At 45.6% G+C, this 19,929-nt stretch overlaps 1 protein-coding gene across 3 annotated transcripts in view; it reads left to right on the top strand.

Annotated features, from left to right (window-relative positions):
- dchs2 (dachsous cadherin-related 2) overlaps window positions 1-19,929 on the top strand; it is a 58,294-nt gene that overhangs the window by 24,948 nt on the left and 13,417 nt on the right. For all 3 annotated transcript variants that reach the window (XM_031837619.1, XM_031837618.1, XM_031837620.1), the window contains exons 5-16: window positions 286-1,353; window positions 2,537-2,727; window positions 3,127-3,226; window positions 4,917-5,074; window positions 5,375-6,251; window positions 7,000-7,239; window positions 12,889-13,023; window positions 15,727-15,936; window positions 16,038-16,898; window positions 17,245-17,358; window positions 19,225-19,439; window positions 19,749-19,900. In XM_031837619.1, coding sequence (XP_031693479.1) covers window positions 286-1,353; window positions 2,537-2,727; window positions 3,127-3,226; window positions 4,917-5,074; window positions 5,375-6,251; window positions 7,000-7,239; window positions 12,889-13,023; window positions 15,727-15,936; window positions 16,038-16,898; window positions 17,245-17,358; window positions 19,225-19,439; window positions 19,749-19,900 — 4,321 coding nt within the window. The remainder of the gene's footprint in view (window positions 1-285; window positions 1,354-2,536; window positions 2,728-3,126; window positions 3,227-4,916; window positions 5,075-5,374; window positions 6,252-6,999; window positions 7,240-12,888; window positions 13,024-15,726; window positions 15,937-16,037; window positions 16,899-17,244; window positions 17,359-19,224; window positions 19,440-19,748; window positions 19,901-19,929) is intronic.

Genomic DNA, 19,929 nt, shown 5'->3' with positions numbered 1-19,929 from the left:
ATGTCTGCTTTGAGTGAGGGGAGGGAAAGCCCCCTCTTAAGCCCCCCCTCAAAGCTTTACTCTTCCCCTTGGCTGTTACGTTATAGTTACTGTTAAAACACAAGGGGGGGATATTCCCATTGTCACATTTTGAAAGTTGAATTGGTTGCTCGAGTTATCGATTATGTTAATTGATTGACTAAATAGGAATAATTATACAGGTCAGCCAAAGATACCTGATATTGTGGGGCCTAGTTTTATTTTAATATTTATATCCATCCATAAATGTTTTTCTTGTCATCCCAGACTCAGTGGACTCCTTGTCGTACCGCATCTCGTCGGGCGACCCCCACGGTCTGTTCTCTATCCACTCCAGTTCGGGCCTGATCAGTACCAGCCATCCGCTGGACCACGAGTCCCAGCCCTATGCCCTCCTGGTGCTCCAGTGCCATGCGGGCACCGCCTCGCCCGTCTACAGCAGCACCCAGGTCAACGTCACCATCGCTGACATCAACGACAACGCGCCTGTTTTCCCCAAAATGGCAGACACCGTTGCCGTGTCCCAAAACACGCCTCCCGGAACGGTTCTGTTCATTGCCCATGCCCACGACGCAGACAGTGGCGCAAACGGGAGGGTGCGGTATTTCCTGTCACGTGGTAGTGCTAGGGGGAGTGTGCCATTTTATGTGGATGCCGACCAGGGTACAGTGTACTTAAACCAAAGCTTTTCTCGGGACCCTCGACCAAAGTACACCTTCGAAATACTGGCGAAGGACATGGGTGAACCTTCGCTCACTGCCACGCTGATGCTCACGGTCAACGTGGCACGCAGTGCCACTGAAGACACCCTGGCCTTCGAGACACTAGTCTACCAGGTGGAAATGGGCGAGGGCACCCAGATAGACACCCGGGTCATCCAGGTGAGGGCGCATCAAAGCCGAGGAAGCAGCAGCCACCAACAGGGGTCCAACCCCAATCCAGTCCTCTCCTACTCCCTGGAGCCTGACCCAGACTTTCCCCCTCCACCTCTCCGAGTCCACCCCGCGAGTGGGTGGCTCTTTCTCTCCCAAAACCTTGACTACGAAACAGAGCCCATGTTTCGCTTCAAAGTCCTCGCCACTGTTCAAGACGAAACAACACTAGCTATGGCTAACACCACCGCTACAACCAATGTTATCGTGCTTGTCCTAGATGAGAATGACAATGCACCAGTGTTCACCAGCCTGGCCTACTTCTTCACGGTCCAAGAGGGACCTTCGCCCCAGGGCCTGGTAGGGACGGTGCAGGCGGTGGACCGAGACTCAAGGAAGAACGCGCAGCTGTCCTACATCCTGCTGTCGGACGGGAAACACTTCCGCATTAACACCAAAACAGGTAAGAGGCCCTTTCCAAAGACTTGTGCATACTTCCTTTCATCCCGTCATTGAAGTAATCCCTGATCTGACATGACTGGATGTGTTAAAACTATGAAGTGGGACCTTTGCTTTCACCAATCCATTTGTGATTTATTTCTCCTAGGAATGGAGCAGGTAAGGAATCATTTTAGCAGCATTTCAAACTGGGCAAAGTTATCATAGATCATGTTTAAGCCTATGATAGAAGAGGCATTAAATGGTCGTTTCCAGTCAAGTTGAAAGAGTAGCCTGCCATGGTGGTCCGGGCTGTCTAGTATGAAATCAAATTTGGTGCCCTCTGGACCACTAATACATTGATTTCACCTCAAATACACAGCTATATTCTCAGGTCTGATTTGATTTTTTTTATTCAACTAGGCAAGTCAGTTTAGAACAAATTATTATTTACAATGACTGCTCACGCCCCCCCCCCCTGCTAAATGGCATATATTATAAGATTGTTCTCCCACAAAAACATTTTGGGCTAGCTAGAGGCACATGGTTTTCAGTAAAGTAATGGTGAAACCAGGGCAGTGGCAAAGCCGTGCTTTGATTTTTTTTTCTATGGCACTCGGGCAGGGCAAGGTAGGCAAATCATTATTATATTTGATAGTTTATGACTTTGGAAAAAGTAGCTGGTTCAAAATGAGTCTGTTACAGGCTATTTGGCCGATGACCAGCACTTACGGAAAACACAGATTTTTAAAGCTGAAATCAGTAATGGTTAAATTGCCACATCTGTTTGCAATATTACAACAGAAATTACTTCAGTCAACTATTGCGGATTCCAGCTTTAAGAATCTCATACAAGATTGCAGATACTTATATTTCCCTATGCCTACCCTATCTTTGGTAATGGGGTTGCAGGTAGCCTAGTGGTTAGAGCCTAATAGTTAGAGCATAGGCGCTAGTAACTAAAAGGTTGCTAGTTCAAATCCCAAGACAACCAGGTGAATACTCTGTCAATGTGCCTTTGAGCAAGGGACTTAACCCTAATTGCTCTAGGATCGCCGTTGATTATGTCAAAAAGACAAATTTCCAATTCACACATTCATATTAATACACACTTGTACATGTAAAATAGGACAAATATAAGCACCCACCAAAATAATTATTTCTAACACTAATGCTTTCTCACTCTCTTGCCCATCCTGCTCTCCCAGGGGAGATAATCAACTGGGTGTCTCTGGACCGGGAGCAGCACGCTGGGCACACCCTGAAGGTGATGGTGACGGACCAGGGCCAGCCCCGCCTCAATGCCACTGCCACCGTTCACATCCTGGTCACCGACATCAATGACAACCCACCCCAGTTCACCCACCTGCCCGCCTCCGGCAAGGAGCTCAACGTCCAGGTAGAGAGACACACACATTTTCACCAGGCAGCATGTCACATGAGCTGAAACAAGTAACACTTAAAATCGTACTTTCTAACTATTATTATTAGATTATAAATGGCTGTGATAACCGGATGATGATGATTATATTATTATTCATTTGTATAAGTTAACTCCAGATGAATTAACAACTGACGAAAATTATAATTTTGAAATGTGATAAAGAAAAGTTACTATATAGTTTCTGTGAAGTCACGTGTACTAACTCAAAATATTCAACTTGCCTGCATGTCCATCGGTATTGTATTTTAGAATGACCCACTTTTATGAATGTTATTAATTATGCATACAGTAACATGTACATGTTTTTAGTAACACTTGTTTTGTTCATTCGTTCTCTTGTTGGTGTTCATTTAGGTTTGGGCAGGCCTGCCCACAGGCTCATTGGTGACCACCATGTTTGCCAAAGACCTCGATGCAGGGGAAAATGCAACCGTCAGGTTTTCTCTCACCACAGGTAATGTTTTCAAATCTTAACACAGAATTGTTTTACAGAAACGTCCTCTCGCTGTCAACTGCGTTTATTTTCAGCAAACTTTTTTTGTTTGTTTAGTAGCTACTATCTTGTCTCATCGCTACAACTCCCGAACGGGCTCGGGAAACTTAACGTGTAAATATTTGTATGATCATAACAAGATTCAACAACTGAGACACAAACTGAACAAGTTCCACAGACATGTGACTAACATAAATGGAATAATGTGTCCCTGAACAAAGGGGGGGTCAAAATCAAATGTAACAGTCAGTATCTGGTGTGGCCACCAGCTGCATAAAGTACTGCAGTGCATCTCCTCCTCATGGACTGCACCAGATTTGCCAGTCCTTGCTGTGAGATGTTACCCCACTCTTCCACGAAGGCACCTGCAAGTTCCCAGATTTTTCTGGGGGGAATGGCCATAGCCCTCACCCTCTGATCCAACAGGTCCCAGACGTGCTCAATGGATTTGAGATCCGGGCTCTTCGCTGGCCATGGCAGAACACTAACATTCCTGTCTTGCAGGAAATCACGCACAGAACGAGTAGTATGGCTGGTGGCATTGTCATGCTGGAGGGTAATGTCAGGATGAGCCTGCAGGAAGGGTACCACATGAGGGAGGAGGATGTCTTCTCTGTAACACACAGCGTTGAGATTGCCTGCAATGACAACAAGCTCAGTCCGATGATGCTGTGACACACCGCCTCAGACCGTGATGGACCCTCCACCTCCAAATTGATCCCGCTCCAGAGTACAGGCCTCGTTGTAATGCTCAATCCTACGACGATAAACACAAATCCGACCATCACCCCTGGTGAGACAAAACCGTGACTCGTCAGTGAAGAGCACTTTTTGCCAGTCCTGTCTGGTCCAGTTTGTGCCCATAGGCGACATTGTTGCCGGTGGTGTCTGGTGAGGACCTGCCAGACACAGGCCTACAAGCCCTCAGTCCAGCCTATTGCAGACAGTCTGAGCACTGATGGAGGGATTCTGCGTTCCTGGTGTAACTCGGGCAGTTAACTCTGTCTCCCTGTAGTGCTGTCTTATGCGTCTCACAGTACGGACATTGTAATTTATTGCACTGGCCTCATCTGCAGTCCTCATGCCTCCTTGCAGCATGCCTAAGGCACATTCACGCAGATTAGCAGGGACCCTGGGCATCTTTCTTTTGGTGTTTTTCAGAGTCAGTAGAAAGGCCTCTTTAGTGTCCTAAGTTTTCATAACTGTGACCTTACTTGCCTACCGTCTGTAAGCTGTTAGTGTCTTAGCAACTGTTCCAGAGGTGCATGTTCATTAATTGTTTATGGTTCATTGAACAAGCACGGGAAACAGTGTTTAAACCCTTTACAATGAATATCTGTGAAGTTATTTAGATTTTTACGAATTATCTTTGAAAGACAGGTTCCGAGTTTATTTGTATTGGTCTTACTCGGATACCATACCAGACTTAAAGGGACAGTTCATCAGAAAGTTAAGATTTAGGTTAGTTCAGGCCCTTAGGGTTAATGTTTTTAGAGCTGAAAGTTGGTGTTATGTTGCCATCATTCCAGGCCATTGTGTAGATCCAGCTATACCCATCAATCCAAAATAAAGGAAGATGAGCACCATATCATTTTTCTGTCTGTATGATTGTGTATTTTTCCTCTCTTTCTTTTTTCGGTCTTTTTCTCAGATGAGGAACGGGGCCACTTTGAGATAGACAGTCAGAGCGGAGACATACGGAGCACGGAGCTATTCACCCAGAACGCCAAGACCCAATACACCCTGACAGTGGTTGCCACAGACAATGGAGCTGTCCCCCTAGAGGAGACAGCCGTCATTCACCTCCAGGTGCCCTGACCTTCCTTTTGCATAATGGGATTGATATTGGCCCAGTTCTCACGGAGTACTACTATGACATGCCTCTACATGTTTGTAATTTACCTTTACCAGTTGCTCTTGTCCAGGGTATCATGCAATTAAGATACATTATCTTATAATATGTTATAGACAACTGATGGATGGTTTGGAATTCTAGTGTAATTACTATCATTTAGTAGCATTTGTAACATGATTTGCGCTACTTGAGTCTGCATTGGCAATTAGACATTTTAATGGTTTGAATTGAAGTTTAATTCAACCCATTTCCAGGTTCAAGCTGCAGAGAAACAACACGGCGGCACCCACCCCCAAAGTGTGCGACTCTTCTCCGTGAGGGAGGACACCAAACCAGGCACTGTCATCGGCTCCGTCCACCTCTCCCCATCCCCAATAACCAATGGCAGACTGCGTTACTCCATCGCCGAGGGCGACGGGGTCCTTCACTTCGGCCTGGACAGCTCGTCCGGAGACCTGTACCTCAACCAGCCGCTGGACTATGAGTCTACATCACGCTACTTTCTGGTTGTACATGGCGAGGACGCCACCAGACCAGGGACGAACGTAACTGCATTTGTGAGCGTAGCGGTGGAGGACGTGAACGACCATGTGCCCTGGTTCCCCTGCGAGGTGATCACGTTGGGGTTGCTGGAGGACGTAGAAGTCGGAACGCGTGTGATTGCCTTCAATGCCAAAGATGGCGATGGGAGCCTGGCCAACAGCGGCCTGCGTTACTCATTGGCCTTTGATCCTGAGCTGGGCAGGTCAGGAGGGTCATCGTTGTCCTCCACAACATCATCATTTCCTTTCCGCATCCACCCACTCACCGGCACTCTCACCACGACAACTCCCCTGGACCGCGAGAGGACCGTGAGCTTCACGTTCATGGTCACCGCCACCGACCAGGCAGCAAGGGCGGTCGACCGCAAGTTCGCGACTGTGACCACTCAGGTGTTCCTGCTGGACGTGAATGACAACCGTCCGGCATTTGTCTCCCAGGACACGGTCCTCGTGATGGAGGATGCAGAGGTGGGGAGCCTGGTGCATCGTGTGGTGGGTGTGGATGATGACGTTGGTGAAAGCGGCCAGGTCACCTATTGTCTTGTCTCTGGGAACAAGGAAGGGCTCTTTACTTTGGAGAAGAAAACAGGTATGCTCTTGGTAGTATTTCGATGAATGACGAAAGTATGATTCTGGAAAATGTATGAGCAATCATTTACCTCGCTACAGTCGTTCCGTAATTTAATTTCCAGGCGAAGCACAAAGGCCCCCCAAAGCAAAGCATCCAGGTAGTCTAATGAATCACACTCAATTCTTCTGCTGCTCTGTTGTTCTCTACATACTTTAGTCTGAGACTGTCATCAATGAATTTGTTTGTGGTGACAAGAGGCGTTGTACAAAGTCCTCAGAGATTGGATTGTCTCCAACCAATCAGAGTATCAAAGCCAATGATGAATTTTCAAACCACTGCTTTACCCCTGTGTCTGGCTCTGGTCTGACCAACCGAATTGGTGATTGGACCAATCATATGGCGCTGAATGTGTTTGCATTCGGTGAAGCGATACTCCGATCCAAACCCATTGTGAAGAATAAAACCAATGTCCTTGGGCGTAGCGTTTGCAAAGAGCAAGGAGTCTGGGTAGCCAGGCAAACATCCAGATCCTCTGACATCAAAAATTGTCAAATAAATCCCTGATCTACGAATCACTTTGCATCCTAAACAACTGCTCATTATGTGATCATGGCTCGATTCTGCGCCTTGCTCTAACTGATCCCTTCAGACACACTGAATCTTTTTAGGGGTAGCAGCGCTAGGTAGTGGCCCGCCCTATCAATACAATGGCAGGGGAACACTGCCACAGTACATCAGTCTCAACTCGCCTCTTCTCCCCCCGTAGGTCTGCTGTACCTAGCATCCCCTCTGGACTATGAGCTCCAGACCTCCCACTCCCTGACCATCCAGGCCTCGGACCAGGGGCTCCCCTCCCTCTCCTCTATCCAGACCCTGATACTGGAGGTAGGGGATGTGAACGACCAGCCGCCTCTGTTCCAGCAGGACGTCTACACAGCCAGCGTTGCCGAGAACAGAGAGCCTGGGGAGAGCGTGGTCACGGTGTCCGCCACAGACAAGGACTCCGGTACGTAGCACTCTGGATACTGTTATTTTTTTCAAATTGTGTTTCATTGTTCAGTTCAGATGGAGAATACAGAGCAGAAAAACAAGTTGCACAGATTTCTCTCCATTTGAAGTGCTTCAATTATTTATAGGAGATATTGTTCTGCGCTAGCTAGCGCATCATCTCAAAGGAAGAAGTAAGCTTTGTCCATGCCAAAATGGTCTATAGGGAAGGAGCCTCATGTTTCTGTACCATAAGGCAGTTTGGTGTAGAAGTACACCCCCTGGAGATCACAAGGCCTTTACCTACCCCCTTACCCCCAATCCATCTCCTCTCCTCGTGCCAAGCCGAGGCATTAGGTCCCATTTTTAGAGTTTTTATGAATCGACCCAGGATCAAACACCCAACCTAATTCTCTAGATAACCTAGAGCCCACATCACTCATTGTAGACAAACCCATCCACAGTTTAGATTTACACAGTGGTCACATGTATGTATGTCCGTTTGGCCTCTAGGTGGCAGCATCAGCATATGAATTCTGCTTTGAGAGACCTTATGCGACTCTTTTCCGTGAAGGGAGGACACCAAACACAGCACTGTTATCGGCTCCGTCCACCTCTCCCCATCCCCAACAACCAATGGCTGAGTTGTGCTGAGACAGATCCATCCTGCGATTTAGTGGTCAACAAATACTGCTGATTATCCTTTCTAACCCAAAATCCTGACCATAAAATTGCATTTGATAATATAACCAAGTTGGCTATGGTTTGGATTGCAGTTTGGGACATTTTTTTTATACTCAAATTGGATTCTTATGTTGCTCTCTCAAACTGTTCACTGTCCTATGGTAGGTAAAATTATTTTTGATATGACGTACTGTATCTACAGCAGAAAAGACCCAGGAAGCTTATGGAAACATTTGAGATCTCAAATAAGTATCAAGTAGGTGCAACTATGTGGTAAGCCACACAAGTCTACCATAAACCCCCCCCCCATTTTCCCTTTCACCCCCTGTCCATACATGGTTCATGTCAATCACCAGTATATCACACTGACAGGGGTGCCATTAACTGACAATCCTCCTCAATCTGTGAGTTTTCAGTAGAGCCCTAGAGGCCTGACAGGTCAAGAATTTCTACTTCTCTGTTGGTCCCATTCCATTTGGGTTGCTTCCCAAATGGCACTCTGTCCTCTACATAATGCACTATGGGCCCATATTTCCTATGGGCCCTGGTCAAAAGTAGTGCACTACATAGGGAACATGGTGCTATTTGGGATGCATCCTTTGGGTTTGATTGAAATTGAGGGAGAGCCGCAGTGCGCTCCCCTGATCTTGTCTTCTGTTTTCTCTCTGCACAGGCTAGTTCAAGCATACATCCCACCGAATTACACTCACGACCCAACTTAATCACGTTCGCACATCCACACGTTATCCCTTGTTTATTGTAACACTTTTCCCTGCAGTAGCCCGCCGTCCCCCAAACCACGTTTCTTAATTGCTCTCCCAAATATTGAAAGTTGAGGAAGAAGGTGAAGCAAGGGAGGGTGTGTGCTCTTTTTAAACACCAAGGTGGTGTGTGTCTGTGTCTCAGCGTGCGTCCATGTGGGTGTATGTGTGCGTGAGACATTCTTGGGGGTGAGAACAGTCTCTAAGAAAAGCAAGCAGACCGAAAGCCCCCGCTCCTCCAGGAGATGTGAAAGGTCCCACCGACGATGAGTCCATAATCCCAACCATCTGTGCTAATAGGCCTTGAGTGTTCATCTGTCTCCTCCAATCACCTCTCTCCGGAGTGGCCTGAATCTGTGGCGTCCCTCAATGGCTGTTCTCTCTCCATCTGTCCCACAATTAAGTTGAGGAAAGTTGTATTTTATATATATTTATTTATTTATTTTTGGCGTTGATCTTTGGCTTTTGCTTCAGTGTTGGAGAAATTGTGAGGAGAAAGAGCGACTGGTTGTTCAGTACTTCACTCCAAACCTTGCTTTAGGTACAGTTGAAGTCGGAAGTTTACATACACTTAGGTTGGAGTCATTAAAACGTGTTTTTCAACAACTCAACTCTTGTTAACAAACTATAGTTTTGGCAAGTCGGTTAGGACATCTACTTTGTGCATGAGACAAGTGATTTTTCCAACAATTGTTTACAGACAGATTATTTCACTTATTATTCACTGTATCACAATTCCAGTGGGTCAGAAGTTTACATACACTAAGTTGACTGTGTCTTTAAACGGCTTGGAAAATTCCATGGCTTTAGAAGCTTCTGATAGACTATTTGAGATCTGAGTCAATTGGACTTGTACCTGTGGATGTATTTCAAGGCCTACCTTCAAACTCAGTGCCTCTTTGCTTGACATCATGGCAAAATCTGTAGTCCTCCAAAAGTCTGGTTCATCCTTGGGAGCAATTTCCAAACTCCTGAAGGTACCACCTTCATCTGTACAAATAATAGTATGCAAGTATAAACACCATGGGACCACACAGCCGCCATACCTCTAAGGAAGGAGATGCGTTCTGTCTCCTAGAGATGAACGTACTTTGGTGCGAAAAGTTCAAATCAATCCCAGAACAACAGCAAAGGACCTTGTGACGATGCTGGAGGAAACGGGTGCAAAAGTTTCTATATCCACAGTAAAACTAGTCCTATATCGACATAACCTGAAAGGACACTCTCAGCAAGGAAGAAGCCACTGCTCCAAAACCACCATGTAAAAGCCAGACTACGGTTTGCAACTGCACATGGGGAAAAAGATTGCACTTTTTGGAGAAATGTCCTCTGGGCTGATAATGACTCAAACCTGACTCAGTTACACCAGCTCTGTCAGGCCAACATTCCCCCAACTTATTGTGGGAAGCTTGTGGAAGTCTACCTGAAATGTTTGACCCAAGTTAAACAATTTAAAGGCAATGCTACCAAATACTCGTGATGAAAGAAATAAAGGCTGAAATAAATCATTCTCTCCTATTATTTTGACATTTCACATTCTTAAAATAAAGTGGTGATCCTAACTGACCAAGACAGGGACATTGTACTAGGATAAAATGTCTGGAATTGTGAAACTGAGTTTAAATGTATTTGGCTAAGGTGTATGTAAACCTCTGACTTCAACTGTGCCCATCTTATATTTTTTGGTGATAAAAGTAATAACATGGTAGTTTTATTGGTGGAAAATACAAAATAATACTTTATTTTCTCCCCGAGTTTACAATCTTTTACTGACATTTTGCGTGACTGTTTTTCTTGTTTCTCTTCACTTTGTTGTACAATTTATAGTATAGCAGAAATATGTGATGTTTTTCAATATGTTCCCACAAGTATATATTTTTTATATCTCAATATCAACGGTGAAGAGGCGACTCCGGAATGCTGGCCTTCTATGCAGAGTTCCTCTGTCCAGTGTCTTTTGCCCATGTTAATCATTTATTTTTATTGGCCAGTCTGAGATATGGCTTTTTCTTTGCAACTCTGCCTAGAAGTCCAGAATCTCGCAGTCACCTCTTCACTGTTGACGTTAAGACTGTTGTTTTGCGGGTACATTTTAATGAAGCTGCCAGTTGAGGACTTGTGAGGAGTCTGTTTCTCAAACTAGACACTCTAATGTACTTGTCCTCAGTTGTGCACCGGGGCCTCCCACTCCTCTTTCTATTCTGGTTAGAGACAGTTTGCGCTGTTCTGTGAAGGTAGTAGTACACAGCATTGTACCAGATCTTCAGTTTCTTGGCAATTTCTCATGGAATAGCCTTCATTTCTCAGAACAAGAATAGACTGACGAGTTTCAGAAGAAAGGTCTTTGTTTCTAGCCATTTTGAGCCTGTAATCAAACCCACAAATGCTGATGCTCCAGATACTCAACTAGTCTAAAAGAAGGCCAGTTTTATTAATTTAATCAGGACAACAGTTTTCAGCTGTGCTAACAGAATTGCAAATGGGTTTTCTAATGATCAATTAGCCTTCGAAAATTATCAACTTGAATGAGCTAACACAAAGTGACATTGGATCACAGGAGTGATGGTTGCTGTTAATGGGCTTCTGTACGCCTATGTAGATATTCGGTATAAAATCTGCGGTTTCCAGCTACAGTAGTCATTTACAACATTAACAATGTCTACACTGTATTTCTGATCAATTTGATATTTTAATGGACAAAAAATTAGATTTTCTTTAAAAAACAAGGACATTTAAGTGACCCCGAACTTTTGTGTGTGATAACTGTACAAAACAGTCCACTGTAATCACCGGGGCCGCTAGACAGGGAAGAGAATATACCCCACAGTCACCCCTGACAATTAGTGGTTGAGTTATATTTGTCCCGTGAAAGTGTGTGGTGATGTGAACCACATGCGAAGACCTGCTCTGGCTGGTGCCTGATGGGTCTGCTCTACCACCTGACCTCTGTCGGGAGGGCGGAGGGCTATAACTAGGTCAGGGACATCAGTCTGTATCTGTTTGGTACTCTACTAGCAGCACTTTCCCTACTGCCACCTCTCCCTGTTCTTCCTCGAAACCACCAATCTGGGTTGTATTCATTAGGGCACGCCGTAGCAAAATGTTTTGCAATGGAAAACAAGTGTTTCCTATTGGACATGTACCTATCTGTTTTGTTGCCTGGGATTAGGAGGAGGCGAGTGAGATGATTGGGGGGGGGTGTTCAAGGTTGTTGTGCATGGGGGTGATCCACTTGCATTGAATCATGCCGCAGCACTTGGTGGGGCTCATGTGAAGGTTAGCTAAATATTTTCATTCGTTTTTTTTCTTCCTTTATTTAAGTGACGGATCATATCTTGAGGTGATTTACCCCTGTTAGCACTGGTTTCAATCTGGGAATCAGATAAGGCCCCTTGTCCCAAACGCCTCTTTCTCTCCAGACGGGCCCCTAAACATGGCACCGTATTCCCTGCCATTTGGGACGCGTACATGGGCTGACCTAACGAGATGCTAAATGGCGACATCAGAGCCGAATGTTTATTAATGCGCCCCTAAACTTCAAGTGTGAGTGTGTCCCAAATGGCGTAGTGCACTTCATTTGACCTATTTTGTATATAGTGCACTACTTTTGATCTGGTCAAAAGTAGTGTGCTATAAAGGGAATAGGATGCTGTTTAGGACACAACCCAAGATGTCTAAAAGGAGCCAAGTGGAATTTGCTGGGTTATCATCCATCATATTGCCAGAAGAAAAAAGTAGTTCATTGGTTTTGATGGAAAGCATGAGTGAATTTTGGTGGGAAATGTTGGAGGCTGGAGCACTAGACTAGCCGTAGCAAGGGTTGTTAATATTGAAATGGATGGTTTTTATGCGCATACCTGCCATTTATTGAACAATGTCCTATTTATTACATGTTCCTTGTTTTGAATGCCTTTGATTCAAACCATGAGCTGGACGGATGGTGCCATGGCTACGTGCCCTCAACCTTGATACTATTTTCGTGTGTGTGCCAGACCCGAGTTCAAATAATGTTTTCTTTCAAATAGTTCATTTCTGCTTGATTGAGCTTGTGTGGCACAATGGAACCAAAAGTCCAAACCCTGCCTATCTGGCACTCAAGGCAGGCTCAAGCAAACACTGGAAGTATTTGTAATATTTTATTATTTTGTGTACCATGCATCTGATATTGATGTGAACAGTACTCCACCTGTAACCAACACTGTCCATCCATCTCTCTACCACAGAAGAGAATGCTGCGGTGTGGTACAGCCTGTTGCCCGGGCCGGGCTACGACTTCTTCTCCATCGACCCCCATTCTGGAGAGCTGAGTACCACCTCCCAACTGGACAGGGAGCTGCACCAGCACTTCACCCTCAGAGGTTCTACACATTACACACAGCAACTCATTACTGTTAAATGTGCAGTTTGTCACTTTCATTTCAGGTAGCAGTGACATCCTCTGTACTTTTTTGTAAATGGCGGCATTGAGTGAATCTTGAATGATTATTTTTGTGTGTGTGAACGGACTGGCTTGTGGTTGGTTCATTGAGGCTCTGGAAAAGTTGAAGATGCACTGCACCTTTCAACAACTGTTGAATTACCATGAAAGTTACAGTATATTTCTGTAGTTCTAACAGTCATAGTGCATTTTGTCAATCAATGCTCACCCCAATACACACACTCGTGCGTATATCAGTAACATAAATAATTAGCCAAACTCAATTTAGTTGGTTGATATTTAATAAATTGTTTCTCTGCAGTGAGAAAGTTCCACCTGAAGACTGTATAAGGGTGGATTGCAGTTCAGCGATGTCCAGAGTTGGGGTGGCGGGGGGGCGCATATCTGAGAATATCAGCTAGAGTGGAATTGTAGCACCATTTTCAAATCAAATTGTATTTGTCATATGTGCCGAATACAACAGGTGTAGACCTTACAGTGAAATGCATACTTACAAAAATAAGTCTCTTATAGTATTTACTCAAATAAACTGAAGTAAAATAATTAAAGAGCCAAAATAAAATCACAGTAATGAGGCTCTATACAGGGGGAACTGGTGCAGAGTCAATGTGCGGGTTAGTCAAGGTAATTAAAGTGTACAGTACCAGTCAAATGTTTGAACACCTACTCATTCCACGGTTTTTTCTTTATGTTTTACTCTTTTCTACATTGTAGAATAATTAGTGAAGACATCAAAACTATATGAAATAACACATGTGGAATCATGTAATAAACAAAAAAAGTGCCAAACAAATCAAAATATATAATATTCTTCAAAGTTGCCACCCTTTGTCTTGATGACAGCTTTGTACTCTTGGCATGTATTTTGATTCGTTAAAAATAAATTGGTTTACTACATGATTCCATATGTGTTATTTCATTGCTTTGATGTCTGCACTATTATTCTATAATGTAGAAAATAGTAAAAATAATAAACGCTTGATTGAGTAGGTGTTCAAACTTTTGACTGGTACTGTACGTCCCCGATCATCTCCTTCTCTTCATGCAAATGACGAGGACTTTTGGGCCTTGTCTGGTGCCTGAAGTGAATCCTTTGCATCCAACTCACTAATATTTAAAAGCCCCACCATGCGATATGTGGAGACAGTTATCCCATACGGCAGTCCTCTCTCATTTAGTGCACCTCTCAGCTTGTCACATCTGTTTCCACCATAGGGCTTAATAAAATATCTAGATTTCCCCCCCCCCCCTCTTGCTCCTTCTCTCTCCCCCTCTTTATTGCTTTCTCGTGCTCACTCCTTCCTCGCTCTCTTGAGCTGTCCCTCTCTCGCGATTTGCTCACTCTCGCCTCTGCTCTCTCGCCCTCTTTCAATCTCTTTTTTGTTGTTATATGGTTCACAGCCAGAGTCATAAAGAACTCGGTCTACCCACTTTTTGAAAGCAACATTATTCACCAGATTTGATTTATGTTGAGGCTAGACGTTACAAGGGTACGTCCAAAATGGTACCTGATTCCCTACATGGTGCACTGCTTATAGGGAATAGGGTCCTATTTAAGACTCTCAGCTTTGTGGGTAGACTCATGTTCCACGGACTGTTTCATGCCTTGGACTAGGGTATTTTTCGTGTGCTCCCCAGCCCCCCCCCTCTTTACAAGAATACAATTACATCCAAAATATGCAATAATATTTTGTGATAAACTGCTTTCAGATGTTCACATGACGATATTTGTACAGTCTGGAGGGAGTTTGAACAATTAAAATCTAAGGAAATATAATCACAGGAAAGCCGTGATTTGAAGTCGTGCCAGAATCGACCCGGTGATGATTGTGAAATACCAAGAGACGTCGGGCCAATTTTCCACTGGTACGGTCAGATTAAAACAAGGGGGAAAATGAACCCTGAAAAAAATATCTGTTTCATATCAGCATTTTGGGGGGGGGAGGGGTGGGTGGGCAGTATAAGATGTTTGTACAATGTAGAGAGAAGCTGTGAAAGAGGTAGGTCTTCAGTTATGACTTTCAAAGGACAGTTTATTTTGCTAAGTTGTTGGTCTGTTAAATCTGAAGGATACAAAACGTAGAACTCATGAAATAAAGAAAATCTGTGAAGGAGCCGATGTTTGTGGGGGAAAAAAGAGCATTCGACTGAAGTGGTGAAAACCACAAAGTTGATCCCTTGCTCCCACCTTTCCAAATGTTAGTTCAGCTATCACATCAAGGAGGGGTGCCACACTGTTGCGTTTTTATTCTATTCTCACTAGTACTATCTATTCATAAAACCGCGGCTATTCTCGAGCAGTGCTTACTTGCAGTGATCGTGATATATGGCCGTCTTACCTACTTTTGTCAAATGCACTGATTGCATGTCACTCTGGATAAGTCTCCAAAATGACACAAATTTTATGAAGAAAGTTTGAACAATATTCAAACAAACAACTCAAATTCCTATTTAAAATCATCGTTCCCGTATGATTCTGGGAATCTTCCAACTGGGATTTCTGGAAAATCTAGGAATTTTGCAACCCTATTTAAACAGGACCTAAACTATCACCCTCTCCCTAACCCCTCACCTTCCTCTCCCTGTTGTCCCTCTGCATCATCTCCCTCGTCCCCCTCACCAGTCCAGGCTCGGGACAGCGGCGTCCAGCCCCTCTCCAGCACATCCACGGTGCTATGCTCTGTGCTGGACGACAACGACAATGTCCCCGAGTTCATGCAGGCCTCCTTTCAGCTTAGCCTGCCAGAGAACCTGCCCCCCGGGGTCATCCACACATCCCAGGCTTCGGACCCAGACCACGGAGCCAACGGCACCATCACCTACGCCATACAGGGTGAGATTCCTAAATGGAGCACCTCAGTGTTTCAGTGGAAAATTACTTGGTGGTTTCAACCAGATTTAATCTAACCGGAGTGTATTGACTTATCCCTCCAGGCGAGGACTACGGCGGGCGTTTCACCATCCACGCCACCACGGGCGCCGTCAGCACCATGCGGGCCCTCGACCGGGAGGAGCGGCCCAGCTACACCCTCTGCATCCAGGCCAGCGACAGCGGCCAACCCTCCCCCCTCAGCTCCTCCACCCAGCTCCTGGTGCTCCTGCTTGACCAGAACGACAACAGTCCATCGTTTCACCGCAAGAGTTATCGCTCTTCCTTGGCTGAGGGGCTCCCCGCAGGGGCCGAAGTGCTGCGTCTGGAGGCCCGAGACCCGGACCAGGGTCCCAACGGCGAGGTGACATTCTCTCTGGCCGAGGACACCCTGGGGGCCTTCTCGGTAGAGCCCACCACGGGGGTAATTCGGACCACCCGGCCCTTGGACAGGGAGAGCCGTGCTCAGTACACCTTCAGGGCCGTGGCCACCGACGGCTGCGCCAGAGGTCCACGGAGCTCCGCCACCGCGGTTACCGTGCAGGTGGAGGATGCCAACGACAACGCGCCCGTCTGCACGGAGAACCCCATTGTCGGCTGGGTCACCGTGGAGACGATCCCAAACAAGATTGTCGCCACGGTGACGGCAGTGGACGGTGACCGTGGTGCGAACGGGACTGTGTGGTTTAGCTTGGTGGAAAACAACCCTTTTTTCACCATCAACGGTAAATCGGGAGACATACGATTGAATGGTTCCATTAGTCAGAGTTTCTTGGGTGCTAACCTGCAGGTGTTGGCTGCAGACCAGGGGAGGCCAGCTCTCACCTCTACCTGCCTGGTCATTATTCACGTGAAGGTAGAGGACGAGCCACTGCACTTCACTGAGACGCTCTACGAAGCAGTTGTGGTGGAAAACAGCAAAACTGGTACGGAAGAACTGCTCTAATATCAGTATATGAACAACTATTCAAGACAAGTGCATTGATATGTACCAGATCTGGTTTCAACTAATATTTGTTTTCTATCATATCTATGTTTGATTGAACTTGGCTGCTGCAATGGAGACAATTGAATAGTCCTAAAAGTTGGATCCCAGCCTGTCTGGCTCTCTAGTCAGGCTCAATCAAACACTTTAGTCTGCTGTGTATGTTCAATACTTTATCCAAAATATTTACTGGCATCACGCTATCTATCAAACCCTTTGAGTTCAGGTTAGGGCTAAAAGCCATTGAGAGTTATCTTTTTTTCCATCTCTTCTCCTTTCACCTTCAGGCGCGTGGGTGGGAAACGTGGTGGCTCACGACCAGACCGACGACAGACGGCAAATCGAGTACAGCATTTTCAACGGCAACGAGAACGGCGCCTTCGCCATCAACCGACACACGGGTATGAACCTTTCCAATACTAAACTATATTTCTCATGTGGTCCAGTGGTTAGTGCCACCATCCCCGGCACACATATACCAGAGTCAGAATGTGTTTAAATCCACCTTTTTGATTCACAATTTCTCCCACCTTTTTTGTCTCTTCACTGTCCTAATCTTCAATAAGTACATTTAAAACCCTGAAATGACTTGTTCTCCTCACAGAACACTTCTCTGAGGCTGGAATCATAGACATAGCTTAGGCTCCAGTGTGCTTGTTGGCATAAGCCAGCTAAGATTCTTCCATTAGTTGCCTGCAGCAGGAACTTAAAACCATGCTTGTCTTTTCTTCCTTGTTCGTTTTGCAGGTAATTTTGAGACTCCAGGGACACACCAAAGCCAGAACCTCTGCCTATCCCTGCATCCATCTGTCTAGTTTTCTGTATCTCCATCCAGGCTACTAACCCCATATCTCCATCCAGGCTAATAACCCCGGCATTCCAGACTCCTCAGATCCCTTTCCCAAACAAGACTTTACTCCTTTTTCTTCCAATTAGTGCGACTAGCCTCTCAATCCCTTTGGACCATCGCTCTCTCTCTCTCGCACGCTCGTTCATTTCATTTCATTTCCGATGAACAAAGGAAGGAACTGAAGAGGACGGGGAGACCGTTGGGCAATGCGAGCTTGGACGAGGGAGCGTGAATAGGGTGTAAAAACACGAGTAAATCAGCTCAGTGACTTATTTCAGAAATCTATTCCCACGCACAAAGAGACATGATCGTATACAAGGTTTGAAATATAAATAATAGTTTTAGACAAACATATCTGTTTGCAGTCTACAAATAATTTTTTATTATCTTCTGGCCCCCCGACCATCTGCTCAAGAAACAAATCGGCCCGCAGCTGAATCTAGTTGATGATTCCTGCACTATAGTTTCCAGCCCCTACTGGATTGTCTGTAGATGCCTAGCCTGCTTGCTTGTGTAAACAATGTCACGCTGCTTAGTGAGTACCACTTCCTACTGATTCGGACCATACCTGGCACAAACTCGGGACCTCTGCCTCACACATGACTGTCCTCCCTCAAGCATCTTAGCCGATCGCGCCACCTCAAAAGCTAGCTAATGAGGCTACACAAGCGGGACTCTCAAGTCTGTGGAGTATGTGTCTCACATCCCCATGTGCTACACTAGCACGCACATGAGGGCGACGCTAGAGTGGCTATCCAAATTATCATGTGGAAATCCCCTTTTAGGATTATTGAAGGCATCGTCTACTACAGCAGTCGAGGTTGTTTTCCCATATCCCCCTGTTCAGAGAACTGGACTTGCATCCCAAATAGAACCCTATTCCCTATGTAGTGCACTACTTTTGACTAGGGCCCATAGGGCTCTGTTCAAACACAGTACACTATATAGGGAATTGTGTGTCTTGCGGGACGCATACACAGGCTTTGCTGTGGATTATGGACTGCTTGCCTTAACCAGCATGGATTCATTATGGCCCAAACTCTCCCTGAGCCCCTATATACGCAGTGTGGCTGAAGTGGAACGGGTGGGGGGGAACATCAAAGTCCAGATTACATTCTTGTTTGGATACTCAGAGGAATCAAGTTGTTAATGGAATGTGTACATATGTTTTGAATGCACAACTGCAAAACATGGATGCAACATGGTGCTAGAATAGGCGCACGCGCAACGTAACTCCCTGTGAATTCTATGAACTTTTTATCGTACATCCATCATACAATCTTTCTCATTTGCGCTCACGCTCTCCCTCCATCTCTTCTCCCACTTTCCTGTCTCTTTCTGTTCGCTCGCTCGCTAAATCCCTATCTTTCTGTTCCCTCTATTTCTCGCTTTCTTTGTCTTTCCACCCCTCTCCCAGGTGACATCACAGTGTGGGACCAGGCCAGTCTAGACTACGAGGCCAACCGGAGGGTCCACCTGGTGGTGCTGGCTGACGGCGGCCCCATGCGCACAGCCCACTGCCGGGTCACTGTCATGCTGCAGGACGTCAACGACAATGCGCCGGCCTTTGAGCAGGGCCACTACCGCACGGCCGTGTGGGAAGGCCAGGTACACAACACCTACGTCATGCAGGTATGGATTGGAGGCCAGCCAATCGAGTTGTTACTTTGTCATTTTGAGCTAAGGCAGAAACATAATTTGTCGTTACCAATCAGTTTCTTTTGAGCTATGTTCCTCTCTAGGTTTCTTCCATCTCGGGTGTTTTTCCTGGGCACTGGGCTCTTGCTTTTGCTTTAATTGATTGATTGAAACATGGCTGTAAAAAAAAAAAGCATTACAATCCATTTCATATACCAAATGCATAGCATTATTGTGTCTTTTTTTGTTGTTTTATGTATAAATAGGCTTCCTAACTCTATAATGCCTTTCTTCCTGTTGTAGGTGTTTGCCTCTGATGCGGACAGCGGTGTGAATGGTCAGATTGATTACTCCATCTTGTCTGGTAACCAAAACGAGGCATTCATCATCGACTCTGTGCGCGGGATCCTTGCCACCAACACTGTTCTAGACCGGGAAATCACTTCCTCTTACAAGTACGCTATCTTACATTACACTTTACGCT

Source organism: Oncorhynchus kisutch, linkage group LG12 (assembly GCF_002021735.2).
Source record: "Oncorhynchus kisutch isolate 150728-3 linkage group LG12, Okis_V2, whole genome shotgun sequence".
Classification (NCBI taxonomy): Eukaryota; Metazoa; Chordata; class Actinopteri; order Salmoniformes; family Salmonidae; genus Oncorhynchus; species Oncorhynchus kisutch.
Note: the sequence above shows the minus strand (reverse complement) of the source record. Positions and strands in the feature narration are given on the sequence as shown.